At 36.2% G+C, this 15,523-nt stretch overlaps 1 protein-coding gene across 2 annotated transcripts in view; it reads right to left on the bottom strand.

The window, feature by feature from the left end:
• Positions 1-15,523, bottom strand: part of MEI4 (meiotic double-stranded break formation protein 4) — a 343,137-nt gene that overhangs the window by 302,231 nt on the left and 25,383 nt on the right. For both annotated transcript variants that reach the window (XM_073022640.1, XM_008006413.3), the window contains exon 2: positions 8,462-8,707. In XM_073022640.1, coding sequence (XP_072878741.1) covers positions 8,462-8,693 — 232 coding nt within the window. In that variant the 5' untranslated portion in view covers positions 8,694-8,707. The remainder of the gene's footprint in view (positions 1-8,461; positions 8,708-15,523) is intronic.

Below are 15,523 nucleotides of genomic sequence, written 5' to 3' on the forward strand. Positions count from 1 at the left end.
GCTTTGTCTGCATATTCTAGTTAGGAATTCACTCAAATTCATGTTATATCAAGATTACTATTTTAGCTTTCAGTATGACTCAGAATATAATGCAAGTATGTGTGTTTATAGTTCCACATGTGTGATATTACTTGTAAACTTTAGTTACAAGTAAATTTATTTTGTCTTATTGCCTACAATATGTTAGCATTCATTTATGCGATACATTTCTTTTTAGCTATGTCACTTTATGTACTTTTCTATGGATTGATACAATAGTATAGTTTAATCAGAATTTAAGGTTTTCTACTGGTTTCCAGTGTACGATACACTGAATTTCCTACCCAAAATGTTTCCCCTCCACGATGTCTCTAAAATTGTTTGAAGTTGATATAAGAAAGAAGATGTATTTCCCTGCCAAAAAAAAAAGGATGTTTTATACAACTCACATATGGGTGCTTATTAAGAACTAAGGAAGGCAGTAAGATGGAGGGGAGGAGGGAGAGAGTTCTCCTAGAACAAGAATCAACAACACCCAATCGTTAGATCCCTATTATGTTTATACACACATTGCACTGAACAGTATGAAACAGTATCAAACATAGTTGTTAGGGTCATTGTAGCATTACTACTTTTGTTGTTGTTGTTGTTGTTGTTGTTAGGGTCATTGTAGCACAATTTTTTGTTGTTGTTGTTGGTTCATTTTCTCTCATTTCTGCCACTCAGCTCAATCAGGCTCTTAATAAACACTTACTCTTTATTGACCAGTTGCCAAATGTCAGTTGGCACTGAGAAGTCTTTTAGAAGCTGGCCTACAAATCCCTCTTAATTTACGGCACTTGGGGGTTTTGAATTTACTGCACTCGGGTGTTTTGAACGATTACATTTCTATTGACTCTTTTCTGGTAAAATTTTTTATTATGCTCCCTGAACATATGTTTTACTTTTGTTTAAACCAGTGATTCTCAAACTCCAGTATTCATCAGAATCACCTGGGGGGACCTGTTACACCACAAACTGCTGAGCTCCACTTAGAATTTCTGATTCTTAATTGAATCAGGAATGGTGAGATCTGAGAATTTGCATTTCTAACAACTTCCCAGCTGATGCTCATGCAGCTTGTGGGGAACTCACTGATCTAAGGAACCACCTTAAAGTACTAAAAGTCATTGTTCTCAAATTCTATAGGAACCCCATTCCATTCATTCTATATTTAACCTTTTAGATAACTTATTTTCCCATTTCCTTATCTATAATCAAGGCAAGAGGTGAGCACAACTTCTTAGACAACAGTCGAAGCAGCAAGGAAAGAAATTCCAGAATGAAAACTCAAAGCAGTTGAAAAAAGAAACAATGGGGCCAGGAGACAGATTTCTGAATAAAGGGCACTGGGGGAGAAGTGGGAGGAGAAAATAAACTTTAAAGAATAGCTTGTAGAAAACCTGTCAGAAACGAACTCGGCAAAAATAAAGATAAAGGGGCACCTACTCCTACCTTCAGAAGAGTCTCAGAAAAAGAGAGGCTGACATATTCTTGAGATCCAGGACAAGTCTTTCCACTTGTGGTCTGTATTTCTTCTACATTTAAGAACCTAAGCCAGCAATGATTCTTTTGTTATCCTCTTCCTTCCGTATCTTCTACTTTTCTCTCTCTGCTGGTTCCTTCCCAAAGTACCAGCACACTGTCCTTCCATTTGCACTCTCTTCAACTACCAACCTATCTCTTTTTCTTCCCTTCACAGCCAAGCTCCCCTCCCCCGCCCCGCCCCGCCCCACCTCCAACACACACAGTCCCTTGCTGGTCAAATAGTGGTTCTCAGACCTGCAGCATCAATATGATCTGGAAGCGTATCAGAAATGCACAATCTCAGGCTTATCCCATTTACTCTGTTTATCTAATTTCCTTTTCAATTTGATAATGGGATCGATATTATACTATACATTTTTCCAGTCTAAAGTCTAGAACTATCTACCTGGATTTATTCACTGCACATTAAATTTATATAAAAAATCAATTTCAGGATTTCTAGGATCCATATTAAATCCAGAATCCTCATGGTACATTTGGATTTCTAGTAGAATCTTAACATTCAAAAACAGATAAGTAGGACATTTAAAAGACAAATAAAACCTGTCAAAAAACAAATGTAATCCTAAACATAAAGATGATTGCAATTTGTTATAGCATTAAGCTATTCCAAAAAAAAATCACAGTAAGCAAAAACCGAAGAATGCAAAAGTACTATGAATGGTTTTAGCCTTTTGCCGCACCGATGAGAAGCTAACATTGTCATTCTTCATTTGTTCCGTTCTGATTCATTACTTATAAACACGTGTGGCTCTCTTAAAGTTAGGAGCTCTAATACCCCACTTTACTGGGCCTCGTTCCTGGATTCAGGATCTTGTTCTCTCTATTCTACTTCCACTGTTGCAGGGGCTTCGCAGCTATCTAGAAACTATAGATTAGCAAGGCCATTTTGTTCCAAGTATGAACCCTCACACAGACCATTTCTAAACTTATTTATTCACCAAATAACCACCAAGCATGTCCCTCCATGACAGGAACCGTGCTAACTATAGAAATACAGCGGGATGAAAATAGTCTCTGAAAGCATAGAGTTTGGGTCTCACAGGGAAGACAGACTGCTTAAACAATTATAATTTAGCTCACATATAATAAAGTACAAACTATAACAGGGACCCACATCAGGAGAACCTAATCTAGTCTAAGGAGGTAGTTAGTGAAGACAAAAGCAATATTGATACTGCATCACAAAAGAAAGAATAGTTCATAGCCAGACCAAAAGGAGAGGGAGAACATATCTTACAGAGAGAATATGTATAAAAGCCTGGAGCTCAGCAAGAAGGTCCATTCAAATAAGTGAAAGAAATTTAGTATATCTCAGTGCAGAATGTGAAGGACATGGTGGTGACAGGTTGGGCTGGAGAAGTAAGCAAGCACCAAATTCTGGAAAAGTCTGTAGTCCAGTTTAAGGCCTTTGGGTTATATCTGAAATTAAATAAGATGACTTGAGACTGGGCCACAATTTAGACTAGAAAGGGGCAAGGGTACAACTAAAGACATGCCAGTCTTATTGGGATAAATTAAGTATAACCAAGGAAGTGGCATCTGGAACGGAGAGAAATGCAGACATGCCAGAGATACGCAGAAAGTAGAGTCCACCTAACTTGGGCATTACTTGGAGTTCCAATATACCTTCCTGGAACCCAGTTTAGGCAAAGAAAATGGTTGTATAATACGGTGAGATTTAGAACCAAGTACTAGGAACAGCTTTGGGAGGGATCATGTTTTCTCTTAGGAATGCTACATACTGTGGAATGCCCTAACCTAAGCCCAGTCTCTGAAGCACCGTTGCTTTTTCAGCCCCAGTTCCTCGTGCCAGAATTTGGCCCTTCTCACTCCTAATCTCTACATATCATCCCTAGCAGTGTCAGCTCCTGTTATGATAATTAAAATATTTACATTTATAAATTATTGCCTTGTCATTATTAAAGTCATTTGATATTCTGAGCTTTTTAATCTTTAATTTCTTTGTATGTTGACTGTCTCTAATATCCAAAGATCAATTAAATTTTACATGAGTAAAACATGTCTAATATATAATTATAAATTTACTTTAAATTATTATAGAGGCTCTCAGAATCTCTATCAAATAATGATACATCTTTTTATGTTTATGTGTAAAGTATGTTTTAAATCCATTACAATTTTAAACAAACTTCATCGTTAGTATATTAGACAATTTATATTATGAAAGCTTATATGGAAACTGACAGAGAAATGCTTACGCATTCAATTTTCATACTCTTTCAGCATCCGTGAAACAGTGAATGTCCCAACTTATAAATGCTGAGCTCCACAGTTGTGTCGGTAAGTCAGCTATTTGCAATGTTTCCTCAGTACATGGTCTGGAACAAGGTGAGAAGCACAAAGAGGTGAAACAGAGGCTGTGTGGGCTGGGACCAGGAAAACAGTCATCAGAAGACTAAAGCAAGCCCCATCCTGGATCTGTCAGGATGCAGATGGGGCTGCTGCAACATCTGGCCCCTGTTCTGTTCTCTTGTCACCACCAGTCTAGCTAAAAACTGTTTCCTGAATCCATGCTTATACACGATGAGAAAGCAAGAACTGCGGAGGCAATAGAACAGCGAGAATTCAGTCAGGCTATAAGGCAGAAAAGAAGGGTGAGGGGATCAACCTTAGCAATGTGACCTAGAGGATCAGGAAGCTCCCAAAGCCATCTGGCTGGGTTGGTTGGTTCTCGGGACAGAAAACTTAAAACTCAGTTCAACCATAACTACTTATACTGCTCTGCATACTGCCCTCCACCTCCACTACCCTAAGCACTCTATATAAGTGCCCTGTAATTAATAAACATTTACTAAGCATGTACATCAATGAATTTAGTTTGATTTTTTCTTTCTTTTCACTCTAGTCAATTGCTCATCCTTTTACTCGAGCCAACTGCTCATCCTGTAGCCTATCGATGATTTATGAATATATTAACTACTTAAAGTTGTAGGCAAAAAGGCACATACCTGACACTTCATCCATCTACTTCCCTTTTGTGAATATCAAATGACCATGTAATATAACAGCAACTGTCCGGATTCCCCCTGCCCCACCCACACGCACACTCAAATTCTAATCCTAAATCTGCCTACGGAAGTCTTGGCATTTTTTCCATTAACAAAGCCCTGCTCTTGTCACCATAAACCCTTCAATCCCCAGTCCAGTTTAGAAACAGTCACTGACATCTTCCTGGCTAGTCTCTGTGCTATGAGTCTTTCTCATCCAACTTCTCAGACCTAGACTAAATCTTTGCCAACATTAAGAGTCCCTCTTTAACAGGAGGCTGTTGCAGTGTCCATGAAATTTTTTTAAAAATTAGTAAAAATAAATTTTAAAAGATTCTATAAAATGAAATATAAGTAATCTTTTATAAAGAAAAAGAGCATAGCTTTTCACTCTTATTTTCTCTTCCATAGATCAGGAAGATGATTAACCGTGCCTGCCACACATCACAAAAAAGGTTTTGAGAAATGTGTCACTGGGTATGTAGACTTCTTTTTCTTCCTTCCTTCCTTCCTTCCTTTTGTTTTTCATACTTTCATTCCATAAATTAGTAAATAGCATTTAAGTAAGATGAAAATGTGACATTATTCTATAATCAAGTTCTATGTATCCCTCCTCAATATAGTCTAGTCCCCTAGTAAATATAATAAAGAGGTATATTCATTAAGAAGCTGTAGAAAAACAAGAATAAAGAAATAGCTGAGTTCCTGAAATGTTGCGTAGAAAGCATACATACTTTCTTATTTGTTTATTTTGCCATTGTGGCTTTGCTTTATTTAATTTTGGGTTGCTCAGTTGCTTCAATGAATAGTTGATGCTGTAAACTGAATTCCCCAGCCTCTCAATCTGTCAAGAATCATTCAATTCAACATTTATTGAGTACTTGCTTTCTCTAAACACTCAACAACAGTTACACATATAAAACAACACTGAAAATTCTAGAAAAAATATTTAATAATATAAATACACTTGTAATATAGTTTTGATTTTCAGGTATGGAGTTTTCTTAGAGCAAGGCATGTCACTATTTCATGTCATCCTTACATAACTGCCATGTTCTTCCTTTATTTTCCTGTCAGTGTATGCTCCCCTTTTGTATATTTTTTCTGTCCCCTTTAACATTTATCTAAATCTATTCATTTATTCCTCATTTTTGAAGTTTAAGGTAACAGATAGAGAAACAGATTACCTCCAAACATCTGCACAGAAACACTGTACCTGCAACTCCTGCTGTAAAACTGACTTTAATTATATGATTTTTGAAAAACTTTCTCACAGGCACTGTAACTGAAAGTGTTCAGCATAAAAAACAAGCTATTGCCTAGGTTCCTCCTATTAGGCATACTCATGTTACAAAAAAAATAACACACACATTTTATCAGTATTACAAATAGACCCTTGGATAGTAAACAAGAGTTTTGATTTCATGGATGCTTATGATAGTCGTAGTTTAAGATTCCTGGAAATTTTAACATTTGAGACATTATATTAATTGTATAACTACACAGGAAAAAATGAAGAAAAACTGACTATGTTTGCCATTTATTCACTGGGTATACTCAAAGAGCCCATTATCAAAAAGGACTCCAGAGAAACTAAAATGTGGCTGCAAATTGTGTAATACTATTTTTGCTCTTGCAATAGTAAGATTTTAGTAACATCTCGGTATTAGGTTACTGGATTTTCATGATAATTCCCAAAACTAAAGTCTCCTATTACCCACAGCATATATGTGCACCTTACACCTGCATGCTCTTAATGTGATAATGCCTCATCTTCCTCTGACACCCCTGAAATATTGGAATCTGCAGGCTTCCCACCTAAACTCATGGCTCTTTTCTCTTTGAGTCTCATCTGCAGTTTTAACTTCACTATTCCTTAAATCCAACAGATCCGAAGTCTGTGTCTGTAGTTCCAGCCTGCTCATCCTCTCTGACCACACTTCCACCTTCCTTCTAGGTAATCTATATTCTAAGTATTAGCCTACACTCACAGAAACATGGGCTCAACCTTCTATCCTATAAGCTTATTTTTGTGTTCACCATCTGAATTCAAAGTATCACAAGCCATTTAGTAGGCTAGGAGGGAAACCCTGCTTAGGTATTTAGGTATTACCCCAAATACTGCTATCTCCCTCAACCACTCTCTGAAACCATTCGTAAATTCTAAAGTGTCTACTCTCAAGTTATTCATACATGTCTGTCCTTTTATTTCTCACTATAACAGATCTAATTCAACTCACTATTCCTCATGTGGGCTTTGGTCAAAGCTTTAAAAATTGGTCTCCCTGCCTCGAATCACCACTATAGCCAAAACATCCTCTATGTTCCTCTTTCACTGGACAGATACTTGCTGATCACCTTCTATGTGTCAGGCTTTGAGCTGGGCAATAAATAAAGAGACCTGGAAAAATCAAAGGTCTCTCCTCAGTGAACATAAGCTCAAGTTCAGGAGATAAATCTGCAACCAAGCAAATAAATAAGTAAATACCACACAGGAGGTGCTTGTGTAGGGAATAACTAGTGGAAGTCCACTAGAGGGGTCAGGGAATACCTCACTGAGGAGGTGTCACTTAGAATAAGACCTAAGGAAAAGAAGAAACCAGCCTCAAAGAGTCGAAGAGAAGAAGAACCTAGGAGAGTTCCATGGCAATAAAGAGATTTCAAGGGCTGGAAGGAAGGCCATGTTGACTAGGGCCTAGCTGTTAATGGGAAGAGTGTACGAGATGAGGTGGGAGAGGTGAGTAGAGGTGAAATTACTCACAGCATTTTGGGCCACTATCAGAAGTCTGAATCTAATGCAAAGCCTAATTAGAAGTCAGGGAAGAGTTTTATGCAAAAAAGTAACACTGCCTGATTTATGTTTTATTTTTTAACTTGCCAGAATTATGTTTCCCAATCATGAGTGTCAATCTGCTGCTTTAAAAAAGCCCAGTGGCTCCTGATTAACCGGGTAACCACATGTTCTAGTTTGCTCAAGTAAACCCAGGGTTGCCCCTGTGTTCCCAGTGTAATTATTAATAGGCCCTTCCATTCACCCTCACAAGGGTTCTAGTAGAAACCATAAATTGTATGCTCAGCTTACTGATAAGTAATACAGTAAAATATTCCTTAGTTAACATTCAAGGCCCTTCTGAATCCGGTCCCAACTTCCCTCTGTACCTTTTTTTCCATCACGCCCTTGCCTTATAAGTGTTTTGGTCACTCTGAAATGCAATTGTGGCAGTATTCTGAATGCAATTTGTATTCACCACTCCAGTGCCTTTGCTCATGCTCCTGTATCTTACTGGATGTTCTGTAACCATTTCACTGACAAGTGGACAGAACTTTAAGGGCCACAGGTAAGAAGCCTTCCCAGAAACTAGGCAGAAGGAATAACTTCCTCCTCTGTATTTTGTCAGTCCCTCTATTATAGTATGTATCACAACTAGGTTAATTATTTATAGGTCTGCTTTGTCTGCTAGAATGGTAGGTACTTAGTAGAAAAGACAGCACCTCCTTCTACGTGTTTTGAGGTCCTCACCATCCACACAAGCCTGGCCAATAACTGGTATTTCACTTTGGACTGCTAGATTAACTACTGAACATAAAAGCAAAATAAAATGTAATAGTAAAATAATACAGTTGAACAATGAGATTTTAAAAGACCTTATTGCCTTCACATCTATACTATTTTCATTCTCTAACTTCATTCCAAAGTCAAATGTAGGAAAGTGACAATAAAATTTTAATGAATGACCAGAAGTTAAAAAAAGTATAAGACTAGAAGATGTCAAGCTTTCATGGAAACTAAAAATTTTCATGTTTTGGGAATACATTTCTAAATAATTGTGCAGCTGAAATAAAACAGTTTGACATACTACCAAAAGGCAATTGTATATACTCACCACTCTTTAAGGATCCTGAACAAAGCCTGCCCACAAGAAGTTTTTGACGTAATTGCATAACTTCAGCTTCCAAGACTTCAACTTTTGATCTCCATTTTGACTCCTCCTCAGACAGCAACATAGCAAGGTGCTCTGTGTATTCTCTGCTGCTTTTGTCTGCTGGTTTTGAGCGGATAATTGCCAAGGCCAGAGCCAGCTTTGAAGTTCTCAAATACCATTTTTGAACATCCATCCTGGCTTTTGTCCCTATCATTTAATAAGAAAAAAGTTATAGAAATTCTTTTTAACTTGTGCAGTGCATTTCATTTGCTTAAAATTGATTTTGCAGAGTAACACTAATTAACAAGTTTATAATAAGACTTGGCACCAAGTACAGAAAAAAAATTCAGGACTGAAAACAGTATGAGAAAGTTATGCAGAAGAAAAAAAATACACACACATGCATATTAAATATATTAAGATTCAATAGTAGGTTTAGACTATTTGACAACTTCTTGGAGTGGAAAAAACACATACTAATTCATTTAGTTGTTTCTAACCAGAGAAACGTATCAGAATCTCTGAGGGAGCTTTTAAAATATATTCCCTTAAAATTCTGATTCAGCGAATCTTGAGTAGGACCGAGGCTTTCATATTTTGAAAAGAGTGCACTGAATAACCAGAACCATTAAATTAAAACACCTATTCATAAATTTAAGTCCTTCCTTTTCTCTAACCCATCTATTAAATCTTGCATTCCTTAATGAACCTTTTACCTGCTCTTCCTGCCTCTAACCATCCCCCTCCAATCTATCTGGAGAACAATCTTTTAAATATTTGTATCATTTAAGTTGTGAGTCTACTCTGATTCTTCACTTCCAAAGATTTCCAATCGTCACTCCGAGCATACTTTTCCAAACCAACAGTATGTCACAGTCTTAAAATATAAACATACTTACGGAGGCCACACGACAGACCACTGCATACACTGGTTTAATATCATCCCTACTCAAGTGTAAGCCCCTGTGGCCTCCGCCAGGCTTTATTAGATTATGAGAGTTGTGCACATAAAATGTGCTAAATAAAACTGTTTAATGAAGAGTGAAAAGTAAGATGATCCAGAATATTCAAGACTTTCAGTTGTCCCATCTATCCTAACACAATTTCAAATTCTTCACCTTAACATTTCAAACTTTATTTCCTTCCATTTCCCCAGCCTATCCTTCCATTATGGTTGGATCACACTCAACCAAACAGATACAGCCCCGTGTACTCCTGTACACATCTCTGCTCATAAATTTTCCACTGCTGTGATGCCCTGACTTTCTTATATAGCTGCCCAAGCCCTGACTGTGCACCATTTAAAGAACAACTCATATACCACCATATAAAATCTTCTCAGGTCTATTCCCACCCACAGTCATGTATAACTATCTGATATCCTGTAATTTGGCACTGAAAATGTACAATCTAACAAATGGCTTAATGCTGTTTTATTATAATTAGTAATGAACACAAAAATATGTATAAAATACATTCATCACAGCATTATTGAAAATGGACTGACAAATAGTTAATAATGGTATGACTATACAAATGAATAGTACTTAGCCATTAAAAATTAGATTTTCAGAAATTTTTTATTAGCCTGAGAAAGTGTTAAGTACAAAAAATGAGTACAAAAAAATTAAACAGAATGTATAACTGTTGAATTATTGGTGATTTTTATCCTCTTATCTTCATTTCTTTGTTATTTTTCTAATTTCATTCAATTAACATGTATCAAATTATAATTAAAAATGTAAAGAAACTAGATTTCCAAAATCAAAGTACACAGCTTTGTATCTTCATAGCTGTTGACTACACCAAGGACTAGATATTGTTAAGATGAACAAACTAATTAGAATTATAGCTCTACTTATTTTCAGCTTTCTCAACAACCATTTCACTCCCTGGATCATCCTCCATCTGTCATTAGCGATGGGAGCAGTGGACTCTGACACTCATTACTCTCAGAAAAGCACCCTATGTGCACAAGACATACATATGATTTTTGAGACCCTCCTTCAAGATGTAAGTTTGCTAATATATATAATAATACTGATTTTTTTAAAGTTGCCTATTCAAAGTCGTTTCAGTTAGAAAAGAATCTCACATTCAATTATAAATAGTGGGTTTCCAGGCTAAAAGAAAAAAATAGAAAAACAGTTTATTAGCACAAGAAGACAAAGTACTCTGGATAACAAAAACACAGCAAATTCCCTGTCATCATGCAGAGATATTTAATTAATCGATTCAAGCAAACTGATTAATTAAATGTTCTGATTTTTAAGTTGTTGCATATGATTTAATAGTCTTAAAATCATGCTGAATATCAGCTACCAGAAAGAAATATCAAATTATAAAAATCTTCTGGATTGTAATTATATCAAGATAGGGTCATCTGTCTGAACATTAACTAGATTTGTACTACAAATGAAAAGAAATAATTGCTAATAAAGAGGTTTAGTGCAGGCTTGTAGGATATAAATCACACTTAAAACACACACAGAACAACAACATACAACCAAACAAAACCAGGTTTTTAAAACTGCTTCCTCATGTTTGTGTGTATAAACGTATGCCTTCTTAATTTTAGAACAGCATTCTTATCCTCAAAGTATCATTTGCAAAATAAAGATAATTCAGTTTCCCCTAATATTTCATGGAAGAAAACTGAACTTCCGTGGCATCATAAGAAAGATATATTTGGCCTTCATCCCCAGTTCCTGACACAAAGCTCCTAAATCCCTTAGAATTTCCTGAGGTAGATTATGGCAGGCCCCCTAGAAAGCTTCAGGATAGGAATTAGTTGCCAGAAAGACCAAATCATAATTAAAAGCTTGGAACTTTCAGTCCCACCCCCCAACCTCCAGGGAGATGAGAGGGACTGGATATTGGATTAATGATGGATCATGCTTTTTTGATGAAATCTCCATAAAACCCCCTAACCAGTGGGATTCAGAGAGCTTCCAGGTTGGTCAACACATCAGGATGCTAAGAGGGTGGCACACCTAGAAAGGGTGTGGAAGCTCGTGCAATCCCCCCATACATGGCCCTATGCATCTCTTCCATTTGGCTGTTCCTGTGCTGCATCCTTTATAGTAAACTGGTAATAAATAGAGTGTCTTACTGAGTTCTGTGAGTTATTCTAGCAAGTTATCAAGCCTGACTAGAAGGGTGTGGGAACCTCTGACATTATAGCTAGGTCAGATAGAGTGCAAGTAACCTACGGACCCAATACTTGCAACTGGCATTTACACTGAGTGCAGTCTGATGGAACTGAGCCCTTACACCTGTGAAGTCTTAAGCTAACTCCATGTAGTTAGTGTCAGAATTGAGTTGAATTGTTGAACATCTAGTTCATATCCAGAGAATCAGAACTGGTTGTTGCTACTGGAAAACACCCCAGCTTCCTAAATACACTCTCTGTTTCACTGAGGAAAGATCAGCTAGTAACTTTCAGAAAGCCTTTTTAATTCAATTTATGCTCAAATAATTAGAGTAAATAATGAAAATGAACATTTAATATCTCCCAAGAAGGTATGTAGTGTCTCTTAATTCTTAATAGTTTAAAGTATAAAATCAGTCAATCAGTCTTTTTAGAACAGAGCATCAGTTCCAGCAAGGCTTACTTGCGTGTGCGTGTGTGTGTGTGTGTGTGTGTGTGTGTTTCATTTGGGAGCACTTCTTACCATAGTAACATTCCCCATGGGGCTGTGAAAAAATTTAGTCATATTCCCTATGACCCTGGATTTTCCTTCAAGCAATGCATGTAGAAACAGCTACTCCAAACATTATTTTGGCCACTTGCATCATTTATTTCTCCGGCCCTAATTTTTCCTTATTGAACTTTAATTTGCTATCAACTCGCTAATTTTCTGAACCGTCAAGTATTTTACATTATATTTATTTTACATTATAACTTCAAATTCAAAAGTTACTTCATCACCAAGATCACTGATAAAACATCTATTAAAAAAAAAAAAAAAAAAAGGAGCCACAGACAATTCCTACTCAAGACTGGTGGGAATTTTAAATTACATAGCCATTCAGGAGAATATTTTCCTAATATGTATCAAACATCTTCAAAATATGTATTCCTCTTTGTCCCAGCAACACAAGTTCTAATATTTCATCTTCAATATCTGATCAGAGCTGCATACAAAACTTTATGCCCATACATGATTTGTAGAATTATAATTACCAATATATTAAAAAAAATAACCTGTCACCAGTCTGAACATCTAATAATAGAGATCAAATTGTGGTATATCATATAACTCAACTAAAAATGTTTTTGAAAATATTTGAAGCTATGGAAAAATATTTCCCACATGACATTAATGTACAGTAAAACATGAAATAGTAAATACAGTGAAACCACAAATTTAAAAAATCTACAGATATACAGACATTAATGTAGTGATAGATTTACAGACAAAAGGGGAAAGGGAAAAAGAGAAGGAAGGAACAAAAGAAAAAGAGAAAGATAAAAAGGAGTAAAGACGAGAAAAGACAGACTTATTGACCAAAATAAAAGCAAACCTTGACCACGAGTTGAGGAAGTCTGAAAGATATTATTTTCTTACGTATACTTTTCTATATGCACTAGTCCATTTTGTACTGCAATAAAGGAGGCTGAGTAATTTATAAAGAATATGGGTTTATTTGGCTCATGGTTCTGCAGATTGTAGAGAGGAATGGTGCCAGTTTCTGCTTCTAGTGAGGCCTCAGGAAGCTTTCAGTCGTGGTAGAAGACACGGGGAGCTAGTGTGTCACACAGTGAGAAAAAGCAAGAAAGGGAGGGAGGTCCCAGACTCTTTTCCACAACCAGATCTCAAGTGAAACGGTTACCACAGGGAGGTCCCAAGGCATTCCTGAGAAAGCCATCCCCATGACCCAAACACCTCCCACTAGGCCCCACCTGTAATCTTGAAGATCGCATTCCTGAGACTTGGAGGGAACAAATATGAAAACCATATCACTATAGTTCCCAAACTGTCACAATAAACATGATAAGACATATAAGACAGAAAACTATCTTAGTACTGATCCTACAGAAATTGTCCCTATTCTATATTTTTCTAAGTGGAAATTATAGAATATGCGGAAGACTGAAACTGGACCCTTATCTCATACCATATATAAAAATCAACTTAAAATGCCATAAAGACTTAAACATAACATGAAACCATAAAACTACTAGAAGAAAACATAAGGAAAGAGCTGCATAACTTGGGTCTTGACAAAGATACTTTGAATATGACAGAAGGACAGGCAACAAAAGTAAAAATAGACAAATGGGATTGCATCAAACTTAAGTGCTTCTGCAGAGCACAGGAGACAATCAACAGACTGAAGGAACAACCCACAAAATAGGAGAAAATAGTTGCAAACCACATATCTTATAAGGGGTTAATATCCAAAATATACAAGGGACTCTAAAAACTCAATAGCAAGTCCCCAGATGCACAAGCAATCAAAGCAAACATAAACAAATGGTATCACACCAAGTTAAAAAGCTTCTGCGCAGCAAAGAATACAATCAACAAAGTGAAGGGACAACCCACAGAATGGGAATAAATATTTGCAAACTATCCCCCTGACAAGGAATTAATAGCCAGAATATATAAGGAGCTCAAACAACCCTATAGGAAAATAATCTAATAATTCGATGAAAAATGGGCAAAAGATTTGAATAGACATTTCTCAAAAGAAGACACAGAAATAGCAAACAGACATATGAAAGTGTTCACGGCATCACTGATCATCAGAGAAATGCAAATCAAAACTACAATTAGATATCTTCTCATCCCACTAAAAGGGCTTAAGACAGGCAGTAACAACTGCTGGTGAGGATGTGGAGAAAAGGGAACCTTTGCACACTGTTGGTGGGAATGTAAATTAGTACAACCACTATGGAGAACCATTTGGAGGTTCCTCAAAAAAACTAAAAATTGAGCTACCATATGATGCAGCAATCTCACTTTGGGTATATATTCAAAAGAAAGAAAGTCAGTAAATTAAAGAGATATTTGCACTCTATGTGTGTTGTAGCACTATTTACAATAACTAAGATTTGGAAGCAACCTAATTGTGTATCAACAGATAATGGACAAAGAAAATGTGGTACATATAGACAATGGAGTACTATATTCAGCCATAAACAACAATGAGATACAGTCATTTGCAACAAATAGATGAAACCAGAGATCATTATATTAAGTAAAATAAGCTATGGACAGAAAGACAAACATTACATGTGCTCACTTATTTGTGGGATCTAAAAATCAAAATAATTGAACTCTTGGACATAGAGAGTAGAAGGATGGTTGCCAGAAGCTGTGAAGGGTAGTGGGGGACCTGGAGAAAGGTGTGGGAGGTAATGGGTATGAAAAAAATAGACAGAATGAATAAGACCTACTATTCAATAGCACAACAGGGTGACTCCAGTCAATAATGTGTTCGTAACTCAAAGGATAAATGTTTGAGGGGACAGAAACTGCATTCTCCATAATGTGGTTATTTCACATTGCATTCCTGTATCAAAGTATATCATGTACCCCACAAATACATACACTTACTATGTACCCACAAAAATTTTTAAAAAGATAAAAGTTTTAAAATTCTATGCAAAAAAAACTTAAAATGTGCAAAATATATGAATAAAAAATTCTCAAAAGAAGACATATGATAACAAACAGGTGTATTTTTTAAAAAGCTCAACATCAGTAATCATTAGGGAAATGTAAATTAAAACCACAATGAGCTATCATCTTACCCAAGTTAAAATGACTTTTATCAAAGACAAAAGAAAACAAGTGTTGATGAGGACATGGAGAAAAGGGAACCTCTGTACACTGTTGGTAAGAATATAAATTAGTACAACCTCTATGGAAAACAGTATGGAGATTTCTCAAAGAACTCAAAATACAACTACCATATGATCCACCAATCTTACTTCTGTGTATATATCCAAAGAAAATGAAATCAGTATGTCAAAAAGATATTTGCACTCCAATGTTTGCTGCAGCATTATTT

Source organism: Chlorocebus sabaeus, chromosome 13, assembly GCF_047675955.1.
Source record: "Chlorocebus sabaeus isolate Y175 chromosome 13, mChlSab1.0.hap1, whole genome shotgun sequence".
Taxonomy (NCBI): domain Eukaryota; kingdom Metazoa; phylum Chordata; class Mammalia; order Primates; family Cercopithecidae; genus Chlorocebus; species Chlorocebus sabaeus.